Genomic DNA, 18,302 nt, shown 5'->3' with positions numbered 1-18,302 from the left:
TTGATGAACAAAAACAACTACTACTGATGGTTCTACTACTATTAATACTACTACTAGTAGTATTATGTATTTTTTGTGTAACAAGATACAATAGTAATGAAAACAACAGCGTCACCAACAGCCACAGCGATAACAAAGGCATCAGCCGACACACTGGGAGCAATGTTTCAGAGCTATGCAAATGGCAGCTTGCAACACCAATGTATTCATTAAATATTATTATTATTTGTTATTATTATCATTATTATTATTATTATTATTATTATTATTATTATTATTATTATTATCATTGTTGTTGTTGTTGTTGTTGTTGCCCCATCATTACCATAAAAAAAATAATAATTAAAACAAAGATTATTCCTATTCTTATTGTCATTAATATCAAGATAATAATGATTATTATTATTGTTGTAGTAGTAGTTGTTGTTGTTGTTGTTGTTGTTGTTATTATTATTATTATACTTGCTATTATTATCTTGGGAATAACAATTAGTATTAATACTCATTATGCTTACTCTTATTCTTATTGGAGAGAGAGAGAGAGAGAGAGAGAGAGAGAGAGAGAGAGAGAGAGAGAGAGAGAGAGAGAGAGAGAGAGAGAGAGAGAGACCGTCAAGATAATGATGAGGACGATGACGAGAAACGGAGGGAATGAGTGGAACGATAAGTAAGTACTTAAAACGAACTTAACACTACTACCACCACCACCACCACCATCACTACCACCACCATCACCACCGCTGCCTCAGAATCCACACCAGGCCCTGATTTCCTGGTACTTGTACGTAGTGGAGTGTTTACATTAATTACCTTCAAAAGTGCTGGTAACGAAACAGAAAATGTTGTCCTCTTTGGAAGAAGACGTGGAGACAGTTGAAAAAATAAAGAGGTAGAAAAAAAAAGGTGAATGGGAAGAATCAATTAAAAAGATAAGCAATGAAGAAAAAATGATGAAGAAAAAGGTCATTTCATTATGCAAGCAAATAGAAATACTTAATAACATAGTGAATAATGGAAACGAATGAAGGGAAATACATAAATGTGAAATATAATTAAAGAAAAACAAAGAAAAGGGAAACGAGAGATTTAAAAGAGAAAACAAAAGATTAACAAGAGTAATGACAAATAATGAATATAAATAAGGCAAGAAAAAGTGTGTGTGTGTGTGTGTGTGTGTGTGTGTGTGTGTGTGTGTGTGTGGGTAGGTGTGTGTGGGTAGGTGTGTGTGTGTGTGTGTGTGTGTGTGTGTGTGTGTGTGTGTGTGTGTGTGTGTGTGTGTGTGTAATAATAATAATAATAATAATAAACGGTTTATTATTTAGGCAGTTGACAAACTGAAAATGTACATAGGGGATGGGGAAAAACTTAACATTAATCCTAACGGTAAGACTAATCTAGGAGGGAAATACTATTGATTGATGGCTCGCACCATGGTGGGAATCGCACTGAGTCTGTACCGGTCCGTGCGCGGCGCCTTCAGGGGCGTTATTTTGTTGTGGTGTCTGGTGGCACGGACAGGGCGAGGCGCGTCGGGCGGCAGCATGTCTCTGAGACGCGGATGATGCAGTAGTCCCTTCCCAAACTTCTCCAGAGCCTCTCGGTGCCTGGTGGATATTCTGGACAGACTCAGGGTGGTCAGGGCTTCCTCATAGGTGGTGTATGCAGGGCCAAGGATGACCCTGCACGCCCTTTTCTGCACACTCTCTAGCTGTAGCTGTTGAGTGTGTGTGAGGGAGGAGGACCACGCTGGGGAGGCGTACATGAGTTTGGGGAGGATGAAGGTGAGGTACACCCCCCTTAACTCATCTGTCGGCGTCCCCAGCGACCTGAGTCTGCGCAGCATGTACAGCCTGTAGGTAGCTGATCTCACGGTGCTGGCGACATGCTGCTTCCAGGTCAGCTGGTCGTCCACCGTGACTCCGAGAAGCTTGGCACATTGGACCACCTGGAGGGGGTGAGGGCCCACTGTGAGCCGGGGAGGGGGCACTGGTACAGAGGAGGTACAGAAATGCATCACCACAGTTTTGCTGTGGTTGATGGTCATCCTGCTCTCCTCTGTCCACGTCTGCAGTCGCTCCAGAATTGCTTGCAGTGGCGAGTAGTCCGGGTTCTTGTTGGAAACTGGGACGCCCACGGTGCAGTCGTCCACATACTTCCAGCGATGGGGGGTGTCGGTGAGGGCGTCGTTGATGAGGAGGAGGAAGCATAGAGGACCCATCTTGGTCCCCTGGGGGACTCCACATGTCAGCTGTTGGAAATTAGAGACAGAGCCCTGATAGCGAACGGCCTGACGTCTCCCTGTGAGGAAGTCGGCTAGCCACGCTATCAGATTAGGAGGGAGACCCAGACTTACTGCCTTGCTGATGACAACAGTGTGATCAACTAGATCAAAGGCTTTTTTGAAGTCGACAAAAGCAACAGCTAGAGAGGTGTGGGTAGGTGTGTGTGTGTGTGTGTGTGTGTGTGTGTGTGTGTGTGTGTGTGTGTGTGTGTGTGTGTGTGTGTGTGTGTGTGTGTGTGTGGGTAGGTGTGTGTGGGTAGGTGTGTGTGGGTAGGTGTGTGTGTGTGTGTGTGTGTGTGTGTGTGTGTGTGTGTGTGTGTGTGTGTGTGTGTGTGTGTGTGTGTGTGTGTGTGTGTGTGTGTGTGTGGGTAGGTGTGTGTGTGTGTGTGTGTGTGTGTGTGTGTGTGTGTGTGTGTGTGTGTGTGTGTGTGTGTGTGTGTGTGTCTGTGTGTGTGTGTGTGGGTGGATGGGTAGGTGGATGGGTGTGTGTATCTATCTATCTATCTATCTATCTATCTATATATATATATATATATATATATATATATATATATATATATATATATATATATATATATATATATATATATATATATATATATATATATATATATATATATATATATACATATATATATATATATATATATATATATATATATATGTATGTATATATATATATATATATATATATATATATATATATATATATATATATATATATATATATATATATATATATATATATGTATGTATATATATATATATATATATATATATATATATATATATATATATATATATATATATATATATATATATATATATATATATATATATATATATATATATATATATATATATAAATATATATATATATATATATATATATATATATATATATATATATATATATATATATATATATATATATATATATATATATATAAATATATATATATATATATATATATATATATATATATATATATATATATATATATATATATATATATATATATATATATATATGTATGTATGTATGTATATATATATATGTATGTATGTATGTATATATATATATATATATATATATATATATATATATATATATATATATATATATATATATATATATATATATATATATATATATATATATATATATATATATATATATATACGAGTATATATATATATATATATATATATATATATATATATATATATATATATATATATATATATATATATATATATATATATACGAGTATATACATGCTGACACACACACACACACACACACACATACAGACATTGAGAGTCATAGCACCACACAAAAAAGACATACAAAAATGAAAAAAAGCCATAAAATAACATAAAGAAGTGAAAAAAAAAGAAAACATTGAAAGACATAAGCCGGAGTGAACAATTGACATCAGGAAGAGAATGTAATGTAATATTAGTAGGTGCCTGAAGTTACTCGGAGAATGACATCATACTTAAAGGAAAGTGATGAAAGAAAATAGCATGCTTTAACTTGGAAAAAAAAAAACTGCGATAATGAACAAGTAAATACGAGGAAATAAAGCACTAAAGTGGGAAAATGTGTAGCAGATTGAAGGGAAAAAAAAAACATGAAATTAAGTGCTAAAAATGTGTGATGCCTATGTAGAGAGAGAGAGAGAGAGAGAGAGAGAGAGAGAGAGAGAGAGAGAGAGAGAGAGAGAGAGAGAGAGAGAGAGAGAGAGAGAGAGAATGTGTCTTTCCTGTCACTTCAGATAAAAATCTATATATTTTTTACATTTCAATGGTGCTGAAGAACACAGACAATGAAAAAGTAAATATGACGGTTCCTTCTTTCATATTTATTTGTTATGACATTTTATGAGACAAGACTGTACTTCGGTATCCTTATGTTATATTGTTATTTTGTCTTTTTGTTTATTTATTTATTATCTGCTTATTACTTTTTATCTATTACATATACTTTTACAGTCCTCTGTTTTCTAACATTACTTTGTTATTTTATGCTGTTTCTTTATTGTATACATTGTTGCACGTGAGTATAAGAGTTTTTTTTCTTTTTTGTAAGAGGGAAAAAAAAGTCATTTCGGATTTTATCTGTGGAAAGAAAACGTGTGTGGGATTTTTCTGAGGAAAATTATTCGTGTGTTGAGAGGAGAGTCTTTAAACTTCATTAAATGCTCTCTCTCTCTCTCTCTCTCTCTCTCTCTCTCTCTCTCTCTCTCTCTCTCTCTCTCTCTCTCTCTCTCTCTCTCTCTCTCTCGCTTTACTTAACAGTGGAACCTTGCACAGTTTAAGTGGATGAAGAGAGAAAATAGAGATACAGATTGATGGATGGATAGATAGATAGGTAGATAGTTAAAAGTTAGATAAGTAGATATATTAGATAGACGGATAGATAGAAGGTCATATTTGCCTTGATATCGCCGTGTAATAAGTCCCGAGGAATTAATTCTTCATAGAACGTTAATTGATTTATAGGCGGAAGGCGAAGCAAGGCAGCACATGTGAAAGGTAATGCAGGATAAGATAATGTGATATGACTGCCATTTAGCGTCCTTGTGTGTGAGGTCCACAAGGCCAGAGTGAAGGGGGAGGGCACATATCAACTTATTGTAACCTTCGTATCTCTACTGACTGGATTACATTCACGGGAGTTAGTCATTATTACATACGAGTACATACATGTTGCGACAGTAAGAAGAGTATGCCTGTTCCGGTTTTTTTTTTTCCTTTTTCCTCTCATTATTAACATTGGTGTTCTATTGGGGTAAAAAACGATCATGCATTGGTGCGAGAAAGGATGAAAAATTATAGAAAAGGAAAGGACTGAGTATATATATATATATATATATATATATATATATATATATATATATATATATATATATATATATATATATATATATATATATATATATATATATATAACAGTCAAAACCCGGAATCAGTCAAAACTAGTTTTAACTAGGTGTTTTCAATGTGTTGGTGAACAATTAGTATTACCTAGGCAAAACTGGTTATACCTTAATGTGTTTGATATAACTAGAAATATCAAAGTTTAACTAGTTAAATCTAGTTTTATCTGATCGTGTAAGTTAAAACTAGATTCAACAACGGCACTGAATGTCAAAAGTAGGTGAGGGATATGACCACTCGTTTGAGTACCATTGCTCGTTTGAGTACCATTTTTGGGGAACTCAAACATAATTTGTTTGTGTTTGTAGCTCATTTTAGAACCTTTTTAGGTGGCTGAAACGTTTATTGGTCTATTCACATATGTGGAAATATATTTCCCACACTAAGTGTAGTAAGAAATGTTTAATCGGACATGCAATGATAAACATGCTTTTATTCCTATCAAAATTATATAGCGGTACCTGTGTCAGACCCAAGACAAAGCGCTACAAGTGTAAATAATATCTGACAAGTTTTTACATTTACTTTTAAGAAATTTATTAATATTCATTAAAACAATAATCAATTCACAGTTCCAACTAAAAATACAACACAATAATGAAACTCATGTCATGCTGTTCAATAAAACAATAGTAATTGAAGTTACAAAGATATACATTATTTGTTTTTACATGACATACTATTGTGACACTTTGAATTACGAAGGACTTTATTTTTTTTACATTTGCAAATGTTGGTTGCACAGTGTTTTGTACAATGACATCTAAAGAATCCTTGGCCTGTTCCCACACTTGAACTAGTTGCTGCACTTCTTAAAGATATTTCTTTGTCGGTAGGTATATCTTTCACATCCACATCCACATCCACAGACCCTTGACTTTGACTATGTCTTGGTTTTCCATGCACAATTTTCAACTCTGGCCACAAAGAAGCTAAGGACGTTATAACACTATTTACAAATTCTCTTCCGTTATCACTCTGTAAAATACAGGGTGCTCCAAATGTTAAAAAAATATCAACAAGGTGATAAGCAACTTCTTCAGCACGTTTACATTGCAATGCACGTAGTATCACAAATTTAGTTAAATGATCTTGATAAACCATTATGAATTTATATTTTCCATCTGCTTGTGTCTGCATATCAATTAAGTCCACTTGACACCGACTATTTAGCTCTGAGTGTAAGATTGGTTTGGAAACAAGTCCTCTTTTCTTTTTATTTTTCTTACTTTGGCACACTTCACACATGGTCAAGAAGAGCTTTATCATATCGGCTGTCACATTTGCATATTTCCTGTTAATTTCACATTTCAGTCTATCTCGACCACCATGACCGATTGCTACATGAGATGTCTTAATGACTTCAAAAATCTCGGGAGCAGGAACGTAATAACGAACTTCGTCATTTTTGCTACTTGCAATCAGTTTTTGAACAACACCAATTTCAATGACATCAAACCGCTTCAGTCTTCTGTACTGTAGAGACGTTTTCTTCTTAGCAGTTTTAGCCTCCTTTACCTCCTGCAACAGTGAACCGTATTTTTCTGCAGTAAGTATGTTGCAGTGTGATTCTTGTTGCACGTCCCACTTCAGTATGGTCTGTAAAAACATAGTCTCCCATTCAGTGTCAGCTGCCTGGTTAGGAGGGCGGTCAAGAGGGTGTTCAGGATGGTGAGGTGAGCTCCAAGTTGCCATCTTGTTGTATTGGTGGCTCACGAACAACTGAAAGGTGAAGTAAATCAGTGAACCAGGTAAATGAGAACGAATCCTCCCCCTTCCCCCACCCTACAAACTATGACTCAGTAACATCTAACAAAGAAATAACAATTAAGGTAAACGGCAATGCAATAATGTGATATCAGAGGACAACACACGTACTAACCTGTGTCAATGCAGGAGGACAGCGGACTGAAACATACAAAAACTGACAAGCCAGCGCCCTCACTTCCGGTGTTTTCCCCCGCACTACACCAGTTTCACTTTTAGTCTAATCTAGTTTTCCCAAACTTAACAATTGTTAAAACTAGTTTTGACGGAAGTGTGTAGGTAAAACTAGATGTAAAATACATTTCGTGTTTTACCGAGCCTTTATGTTAAGAAACTAGTTTTGCCTAGGTAATACTAGTTTTTACAAACAATAAATTATACTACTAGTTCTGACTAGTTGAAACTAGTTTTGGCTGATTTCGTGTTCTGACTGTAACATATATATATATATATATATACGAGTACATTTACTTGTCTATACGTTTGAAGCTATTTTTTTTTAATTCTTTTTTACTTTAAACTTTCTTTATCAGTCTCTCCGATGTTAGGTTTGTGCTTTCTCTCTCTCTCTCTCTCTCTCTCTCTCTCTCTCTCTCTCTCTCTCTCTCTCTCTCTCTCTCTCTCTCTCTCTCTCTTTCTCTCTCTCTCTCTCTCTCTCTCCAATACATTCCTACTTTTAAAACTCTTCGTCAGCCTTCGGGAATCCTAAAACTCCAACAAACTGCCAGCAACACACTCAGTCCCTGTGCTTCCCTGAGCAGTAAAGGGCGGACGTTGTCATCTCCCGGCGTTACTCCTTCGAGACGCACAGGACAATATGTAAGTTCGTGTAGCGTCTTCATATTGACCGAAGAGATGAAGAATGTATGTCAGTACGTATATCAGTATATCTTTGACCTTCTGTCTGTCTTGTGTGGGTGGGTGCGTGATTGGTTGGGAGTCTCTGTCCCCAGCTTATGTGCAATTTTGTGTATTGTAATGTATCTGTTTGTCTATCCGTTTGTCTATTATTTCACACACACACACACACACACACACACACACACACACACACACACACACACACACACACACACACACACACACACACACACAATATCTCAACATTTGCTTTTTCCAAATGTCACATGAAAGAAAGAAGAAAGAGGAAGAAAAGTGTGCAGAATATATATGCATGTGTATTGTGCTGCAAGACATCCAATATCTCTCTCTCTCTCTCTCTCTCTCTCTCTCTCTCTCTCTCTCTCTCTCTCTCTCTCTCTCTCCTCTCTCTCTCTCTCTCTCTCTCTCTCTCCATGGTTTCAACACAATTCCGGTGATCCACACAACAATATACAAAATTCATAACATTTATGTATTTTTTTTCATTTCTAGTAAGGTAATTCATAGAGTAGCAGGAGAATTGTGTGTATTTTTTGGCGAGAGGAAAGTGTGTGTGTGTGTGTGTTGTGTGTGTGTGTGTGTGTGTGTGTGTGTGTGTGTGTGTGTGTGTGTGTGTGTGTGTGTGTGTGTGTGTGTGTGTGTGTGTGTGTATGTGTGTGTGGGCGCCTCTGTCTGCAACGTGATTCACAGGAGGAATCATTTTTTTTATGTCTTTTTTGTTTTATAATGTTTTGCTTTCCTTTGTTTCTCTAGGTTTATATGTAAAATCTCTCTTTTTTATCCATTGCTCGTGTGTAAGTTACCAAACATGAACATACAAATATTTTCGTTATGCGAAATTCAGTCTGTCTGCCTCAAAGTTTCTGATATTTTTCTATTTGTAATGATTCTATATATGAATGTTTGTTTACTATTTCATTTGGCATATGCACCCATCAGTCAGTGTGTCTATGTGTCTTTGTCTGTCCTGCTTTCTGAATGTCTGATGTGCTGGCTGACTCTCTAATGTCATTTCCTTCTAACATAGTACATACCTTTATTTATCTTAGTTTGTTTACCATGATTTACAGTTGCATTTCTATATGTTCTGTCCATCAATATACAGCTAATTTCTCTCTTTATCTGATTCATCGCTTACACTTCCACTTTCTTCTTATTTGTTTATGTATATTGCTCTTCAACCATCCTGTGTTTCTTCACTTACCTACCCATTCGTCGATGTTTTATCTGTACATCTCTCCCTATCTAATACTTCCACCTTCTTATCAATCAACGGGGATTTCTCAACATATTTTCCCACCTATGTACTATTATCCCTGTCTATCTGTCTGTCTGTCTATTTATCTAATCTATTTTCTACTTACTGAACTGTCTATCTACCCATCTATATATATTTATATCTACTTATACGAGTATACCTATTCATTTATTCATGTATCTATCAATCTATCTATCCATCCATCTGTCCATCTATATATCAATCTATTTATCAGTCAGTCGATCTATTTATTAACCATTTACCCATCCAGCCATCTATCTGTAAATCTGCCTGTTCAACCAGATACCTATTCATTAATCAATTCGTCAGACCAATAACACATTTCTCTATCTGCGCCTGAACATACTCACCGACCCATCTCCCCGCTCACCGCCACTGTACCGAGATAATGCACCCTCAATACACTCCTATACTCGGCGGCGGCTAGGCAACGCTATTTCGACATGTTCCACTAAGCATCCCTGCTTATAAGGGGAGACAAGGCCCTGCTAATGCTACGGGACTGGAGGAGGAGGGGGAGGAAGAGGAGGGGGCGTCTGTTGCAAGCATTATGTCGGCGAAAGGAAGGATGGAACGTAAGGGAGAGAGGATGAAGGATGGTGGAGCGAGGGAAGAGAAGAGAGGAATTCGTGAAAATGGGAAAAGTTGAGAGTGAGGTGTGGTGGTGGTGGTGGTGGTGGTGGTGGTGATAGTAGTAGTGGTGGTAGTGGTGGTAGTGGTATAGTTCGTTATATTTGAGTTACTCCTCCTTAGGGCGAATTGTAGATTTTTTCACTCTACTAAAAATTGTACGTTTTTTTTTTTTGTCTTTTACACACACAAAAAAAAATCAACATTTCCGAAAAGACGGTATTCAAAAGAAAGTAAGCTTCTTCACTTGTCTTATTCATTATGACGTAACATTCTGAGGTAATTTGTGCGTCCAAAGGCACAGACAAAGGGGTGTTTGAAGTGGATGCTTTTACTAATGCTGTTATTACCCTCCTCCTCCTCCTCTTCCTCCTCCTCCTCCCTCCTCCTCCTCCTCCTCTTCCTCTTCCTCCTTTTTTTTTGCATAGGAATAATAATAGAATCTCACTTCATTCTTTCCAATCAAAACGCAGCCAGTTTTTCCCACACAGCGCGATGGTTTTCCCACGCCAGCACAAGCACGAGGGCGTGTCGGTTTGGCAGTCATACACTGCTCTAGCTTACTTTACTAAAGGGTAGTTAATCTAAATTAATTCCAAAGCGATATGTAAAGACCTGTATGAGTGTTTGTTTTGGTTATCCTATGTAATCACATGTTGTAATCCTCATTTTCTTCGTCCGCATTCTCCTGTTATTGATCAACTTTGTGATTTTAAGTACTAGAGGTCAAAGTTGCAGGCGATAACCTGTGTATCCAGCCCTAAAGGGAAAGGTACACAAACACAGTGACCGAAGCTGTGGCCTGATTGACTGCCGCCTCCCTGGAAAGCGCAACGCAAGGATTCTGCACCACCCCTCAACAACCAAACCTGCGCTACGCACACACCACATCACACAACTATCATGCAGTTACACTCTCCCTCACAAACAAAAGTAGACAGACCACAACTCTCTCCCTCACTATTCTCTCAAGTTCTCTGTGGTTTTTCTATACCACGTGGTATCAATTCCTGTATCTTGTCAGCTTCTGCTGGAGAGATTGGTGGGGAGGAACCTTCTGTACTATCCTGTATCTCCCAATAATAGTTAATGTAGAATAATTATCCAAACAGCCTCGTCAGTATCTCAAGGTTCGGTCTTCCGTTGCATTCCTTTGTATTCCTTTGTGTTCTTTCCTTTTCCTCCTCCTCCTCCTCCTCCTCCTCCTCCTCCTCCTCCTCCTCCTCCTCCTCCTCCTCCTCCTCCTCCTCCTCCTCCTCCTCCTCCTGCCTGCTGCTGGATGTGATGGCTCATGAATAACATGTGAATATGTTCTTAAACCACTCAGTGAAATCATAATTCGAGCTGAGAGAGAGAGAGAGAGAGAGAGAGGAGAGAGAGAGAGAGAGAGAGAGAGAGAGAGAGAGAGAGAGAGAGAGAGAGAGAGAGAGAGAGAGAGAGAGAGAGAGAGAGAGAGAGAGAGAGAGAGAGATTCATGGCAAAAAGTAAATTCTTTCATACAAATGCACCACATTAAGCGCCCTCCAGCGTAAGACTGTATAATTATCAGGCAGGAAGCGCGGCAGTAAACACGTCAAGTCTATGGAGAAGGCAGGGCGTGTTTCACTTGCTGGTCTTGCCTCTCACTTTTTTAATATACGTTTTCTTTTTTTGCTTTTCTTTTTTTTTTTTTCCTTGCATGGATTGACAAGGTGTGGAATAATTGTAAGAAAATACAAATTATACAAAAGCTGAATTGGTGTCACTCCAGATAATATGCCTGCCCTTTACTACAACAACAACAACAAAAACAAAAACAACAATAACAACTACTACTACTATTACTAGTGGTAGTATTACTACTACTACTACTACTACTAGTACTACTACTACTACTACTACTACTACTACTACTACTAGTACTACTATTACTACGAGTACTATTACTACTACTACTACTAGTACTAATACTACTACTACAACTACTATTGCTACTGCTACTGTTATCAACATTCACCTATTAAGACTCAGGAAATATTTGTGTTTCTCCAACCCTCTGTGCTTCTCAAAAACATGGAGCTGCATTTGGAAATAAAAATTCAAATAGCTGAACACAAAAATCATTTAGATGCAAAAGATATCGGACGGTTCAACTTGAGTAAACTGGAGTAAACAATGCAATACATGTTTAATTTAGAGTCAGTATAAAATGGTATTCTTACATTTGCATATAGCCATTATTTATACTCACGCTCTCATATCTTCTTGGCGAATGGCAAACAGAGGAACAAAAAAAAATCTTTTCAGTTGCCGCTTCCATACATACAGACAAAAAAATAAAAAAATTAAGTCAATAAAAAAAAATATATATGTTTCTGGAAGTGCCTCAATACTCTTAAAACAACTAGTCACAGGAAGGGGAAAAAACAGAAACAGGCAGAGAATTCCAGAGTTTAGCAATGAAAGGGATGAAAGAATGAAGATATTGCTTGACTCCTGGACTATTGAAAGGGAAGGGAATAAAGGTGAAAGTCTTGTGTAGCGTCAGCGTGGGGAAGGAGAGACGCATGCTGATGGCAAATTCTGAAGAGCAGTAACCATAGAAATAACAACACAACACAGACTTCCCACATTTTTTTCCATCTTCATATACTTGTGTGCATTTTTTGTAGCATATCAGTGTATTTGCTATGGTAAGCTCAGCAGGTGTGAAATGTTCTCCAAGGTATGCATTAATTCGTCCATTTATTTATTTATTTATTTATTTATTTATTTATTTATTTATTTATTCACTTATTTACTATCTATTTATTTCATATTCTGCTTTTCATTACCACATCGTATTGAGAGGCACTTTTGTGACTCACTGTTTCCTTTACATTGAGAAATTACTTGTTTATTACAGTACCGCATAAAGCAAGTGTCTGCAGTGAGTCAGACACTTTGTCAAGCAGCCTTACCTTACATGCACATGGAAAAACATAGGCAAGCATGACAGGCTTCACTTAAATGTAAACCTAAAACTGGAAGGACGTACACTGCGCTACAAAAACTGCTCCGTCCCCTTCACTCACCGGTAAACTGTGAGTGTGTCAGGAGGAGCAGGAAAAAGCCAGAACGCGTCGTCTGGCCGCGAGGAAGGAAAAAGCTCCCGCCGCTGCTGCATCAGACAAGACAAACACAAAATCAGAGGACTGTGTTAAACCCTAAAGACAAAAAGAAAAAAAAAGTGTCTGAGTTTGATGGTGTCAACCAAGATTGGCTATCATAAGAACATAAGAAATAAAGGAAGCTGCAAGAAGCGACCAGGCTTACACGTGGCAGTCCCTTTATGAAATATACCTACCTATTTCCATCTATTATCCCCATCCATAAACCTGTCTAATCTTCTCTTAAAGCTCTCTAATGTCCTAGCACTAACAACATGATTAATGAGTCCGTTCCACTCATCTACCACTCTATTCGAGAACCAATTTTTACTATCTCCTTCCTAAACTTAAATTTTCCAAGCTTGAACCTGTTATTTCTTGTTGTACCCTGGATGCTGATCCAAAGAATTTTGCTTACATCCCCCTTGTTATAACCCTTATACCACTTAAAGACTTCTATCACGTCCCCTCTTAACCTACGTCTCTCTAAAGAATGTAAATTTAATAACTTCAATCTCGCCTCGTAAGGAATACTCCTCATCCCCTGTATCCTTTCTGTCATTCTCCTTTGTACTGATTCTAATACACCTATATCTTTCCTGTAATGTATGGACCAGAATTGCACAACGTAGTCTAGATGAGGTCTGACCAGCGTCAAGAATATCATTAATATTACTTCCGGCCTTCTACTTTAAACACTCCTAAAAATGAATCCTAGTACCCTATTTGTCCTGTTTCTGGCCTCTATGCATTGTTCTAGACGGAGTTCACAGCTAACTATAACTCCTAAATCTTTCGCGTACCCTGTAACTAACAGAGATTGTTCGTTTAATGTGTACCTACTGTGTGGGTTTCCTCTACCTACGCTAAGTACTTTGCATTTATTGATATTAAATTGTTTTTGCCATATGTCTGTCCATTCATTCATCCTATCTAAATCTGCCTGCAAGGCGAAGGCACCCGTTTCAGATCTAATTAATCTATCTTTGTGTCATCCGCATATTTACTAACATCACTACTAATTCCACTATCCAAGTCATTGATATATATTAGAAATAACAATGGCCCTAATACTGATCCCTGTGGCACCCCACTGATTACATGGCCTCACTCGGATTTCGAGCTGTTTATTACAACTCTTTCTTGCCTGTCGCTAAGCCATGACCCTATCCAGCCTAACACCTTCCCATCTATCCCGTGTGCCCTAACCTTTCTCAGGAGCCTTTCATAGGGTACCTTGTCAAGTGCTTTAGTAAGGTCCAGATATAAGATATCATACATATTACCATTATCTACTGCCTCGTACACCTTACTCTAAAAACTTAACAAGTATGTCATGCAAGACTTCCCCTTCGTGAAGCCATGCTGTGATTGATTTATCAAGTTATGTTTGTCTAAATGTTCCCTAATGTTCCTCGCTATTATTGACTCTAATATTTTACCAATAACTTAATTTAAGCTGACAGATCTATAGTTAGACGCTAAAGTTTTATCTCCTTTCTTAAAGATGGGTACTACATTACCCTCCTTCCACATTACTGGTACCTCACCTGACTCAAGTGATTTCCTAAAGACAGAAACTAACGGCTCACTAATAACCTCTTTGCATTCCTTAAGTACTCTGGGATATATTTCATCTGGTCCTGGTGTCTTGAACTTTTTTTAGCCTATCTATCTCCTGTTCCACTATCTCTCTAGTTATGGAAATATCTGTCAGCTTCTCATTCTCATCTGCTCTAAACATCTGTTCACTATCTGGCATATCCTGCATGTTTTCCTGGGTGAAGACAGATAAAAAATACTCATTCTGAATTTTACTAATCTCCTCCCCAGAACTAACCAGCTCCCCATCTGCTGCCTTTAATGGACCTATAGTATCCTTATTATTCGTCCTCTATTCATGATAAAATCCCGTGGGGTCCGTCTTCACATGACTGGCTACACTTAATTCATAATTGCCCTTAGCTTTCCTCGTTAACTTCCTGACTGTTCTAACTAATTCATTATATTGTGACCTTAAAACTTCTTCACCTGCCCTTAATGTCTTATATATACTTCTCTTCCACCTATATAATGTTTTAACAAAGCAATCATCCATTTAGGATAATTTTTCTGTGATTTTATTGCCCTATACGGGATATATGCTAACTGACCTGTATGAACTTTACGAAATATTTATACAATTCATCTACATTTACTTCACCTAATTCCCTCATCTCGGCCTCCTACCATCCTCTCTACTCGCTCATCTACTCGCCTCGACCTCACCTCTCTCATTTCAGCATGACCTGACATTCCACCATACTCACACCCATATACCCCTCCCTCTCTCCTTCATCCCCTTCCGAACACATCTTACCTCCTCTTGTCCTATACCCTCACACCTCACCTCACCTCTCACATCTTGCCTTATCTCTCTCAACTCCGTTCCGGACCTGACCTCACCCTGCATCCGTTACCAGTCAACTCCTTGGAGGTACCTTTTTAATTCCTCAAAATCTGGTCAGGTATTTTACAAGTGTTTTTGCTTCTAAAAGTTTCTTCTCATTTTAAATTTTACCTAATTTCCCTATGGTCACTGTTACCTAGCTGTCCTCCAACCTCTACCTGCGTGACTGCTTCCTCCGTGTTAGTAAGAATTAAATCTAGAATATTATTCCCCCTTGTGGGTTCTACGACTACCTGTTTAAAAAAAATATCCTGAATTACCTTAAGAGATTCTTCTGCTTCCTTGTTACCCACCATCAGACTCCAGTCGATATTCCTAAAATTAAAATCTCCTACCACACATACCTGACTGTGCCTGCCTGCTCTATTTATTTCCTGCCACAGTGAGGTGTTAATTTCCTTTGTACTGGTCGGTGATCTGTACACTACTCCCACTACTGTACATTGCTGTACTACTACTGCTTTCCTATCTGTTTTAAATCTACTGTTAATACAACACTGTAATGTGTCCCTAACGTATAACGCGACGCCTCCTCCTCTCCTGTTTTCCCTATCTTTATAGAACAATGTATAACCATCTATCTTGACCTCTGGATTAAATACTTTTCCTCACATATCTAACCAAGTTTCAGTTAAAGCAATGATATCAAATTTCTCTACACACACTATTCTTCTAAGCAAGTCTATTTTATTCAAAATACTGCTACATTTTGTGTGGTAAATACTTAAGCTATTTCTCACCTTCCCTGAGCTAGCTACCTTTCTAGATTTAACTAATTTATCCTATGTTTACTCCTCACAACACCTTCTTCCCACAACCCTTTCCCGTATCTGAAGTGAGTTATGGCAAATAATTGGCGCATTTTGTGCGCTCGAGCTCGATCTGTAGTGATGAGGCGATAGTTGCGCGAGTTGCGAGTCAGAAACCTTCGCCCACATGCCGATAAATCGAAATATGCAAAATACAGCAAAAAAAGGTGAGTCTGACGAAGAAATTAAATAAAATAATAAAGATACGCCTTCAAAAGTTACCAAGAAGAATTTCCGAAAATGAAATCGAAACTTTTATATACGATGCACATCAAAAGGTGCTCCTGGCCAAATCATCGTTGTGCCCTCCAGGGCCAGGCGGGAGCGGTGGGGTGTACAGATGTGCGGTAACAAAAATAGAGCCCCCTCGCTCCGCTACGGGAATGATCCCTCCAAAGATATTAAATACGTTACTAAATGATTAAGAAAATCATAAATTATCTTTCATTCGCTGACAAGGAAAATAAAAACGTGAGGAAAACTAATATTTTCAGAAATCTACAACGACGAGCCTCTAAAAAAAGGGAGACAAATAGTGTGGGCCGGCTCTAGTCATCAAGGCCCACGTCACCTTGACTTTTCAAGGCGACAATCAACACACACAGAGACAAATAAGAACACTTCACAGAACTATACAAGCTTTCCTCTCTTTGATTTTACTTGAATAAAGCTGCAACAAAGGTTATGACGCTAAAAAGTTACCTTAGGTTAGGTCACAAATATCATGGTGGTGGCGCTTCCCGGGAAATCAGTTAAAAATAATATCAATACCAACTGAACAAAGAAAATATAAATATCTTTTCTCCATAGAAGGAAAGTTTTTTTTTTTTTTTACGTGAAATCCAAATTCACACTAAATGAAATGTGTTACAGTAATAGTTTTCAAGGACACTTTATCATAACGTGCATAATATCATTAATCTACATAACGGTAAAACCAAGTAAAGGATAAATAGACATATAAATTAGATCTGATATTTGTTAACTAAAAAGTCCTCAAATGAATATTCCTGTTATTATGGAAAGTTTTTTCCTTTCTTCACTCATATATTCGTACATACAAAAAAAAAAAAAAAAAAATTATATATATATATATATTATATATATATATATATATATATATATATATATATATATATATATATATACTCGTATATATATATATATATATATATATATATATATATATATATATATATATATATATATATATATATATATATATATATATATATATATATATATATATATATATATATATATATATATATATATATATATATATATATATATATATATATATATATATATAAAACGAACGCAAAAATGACAGCTAATTGTTAGGTTTCAATTGAATCTCTAAGTAAATATTTATACCAAAAAGATGACACCATTATAGAAAACATATGATATCGTATCCTTCTTTTCTCTATGCATACATTAAAATAAGCACACGAAGACTGGAATACAAAAATTTTAGTTTTGAAAAAAAGACTCTCGGTAAATCCTCAAAGGACTTTTTTCCCTGTAAGATGTTGCAATGAACATTATAGACTAAATTTACATTCTATCTTCTTTCATATATATACCCTAGGAAGGCAGAAAAATGGGAGACAAAAACAACGCATTGGAAAAATGTTTAAACTAATCCTTCAATGGATAACACTACTGACACGATACCATGGAAGCACATCCTTTCTTTCCTTCACAGATTCGTGGGAAGCTGACAGGAGAAAGGCAGGCAACAGTGACAGGTTTCCGTTGACATGAATAAAAAAAAAAAGTTTAACAGCGAGATCAAAATAGAGGACACATGATGTAATGAAGCAGGTACTCACTTTCCTCCTGCATGTGTTGGGAGTGTTCACCGCGGCACCACCTGCCATCCTTTCCTGAAAATATCAAAACATCCACATAAAAAAAGTGATGCAGCTTCACTATTCTAAAAAGAGCTAAAAATGAAGCATCATAAACAGAACCACCAGAAATCCTTTACTGCATGAGTTAACAACATACACATGAACAAAAGAGGAAAGAATAAATACTGAACAAAAACACGAAATGTCATAAATAAAACGTGTCAAATTCCTCCAAGCAAGAACACATGGATACATGGAAAACAACACTGAAA

At 37.0% G+C, this 18,302-nt stretch overlaps 1 protein-coding gene across 12 annotated transcripts in view; it reads right to left on the bottom strand.

Moving 5' to 3' along the window:
* Window positions 1-18,302, bottom strand: part of LOC135116409 (mitochondrial inner membrane protease subunit 1-like) — a 387,804-nt gene that overhangs the window by 313,360 nt on the left and 56,142 nt on the right. For 8 of the 12 annotated variants that reach the window (XR_010276301.1, XR_010276300.1, XM_064033858.1 and 5 more), the window contains exon 2: window positions 18,010-18,063. Coding sequence is in view for 7 of the 12 variants with exons in the window: in XM_064033858.1 (XP_063889928.1) it covers window positions 18,010-18,063 (54 nt within the window). In the remaining 5 variants the exon portion in view is untranslated. Of the gene's footprint in view, window positions 1-5,694; window positions 6,950-18,009; window positions 18,064-18,302 lie in introns of those variants that run through there. The other 4 variants (XM_064033851.1, XM_064033850.1, XM_064033849.1 and 1 more) reach the window with 1 other exon arrangement.

Source organism: Scylla paramamosain, chromosome 31, assembly GCF_035594125.1.
Source record: "Scylla paramamosain isolate STU-SP2022 chromosome 31, ASM3559412v1, whole genome shotgun sequence".
NCBI lineage: Eukaryota > Metazoa > Arthropoda > Malacostraca > Decapoda > Portunidae > Scylla > Scylla paramamosain.
This window is presented reverse-complemented; position numbering and strand designations above follow the sequence as displayed.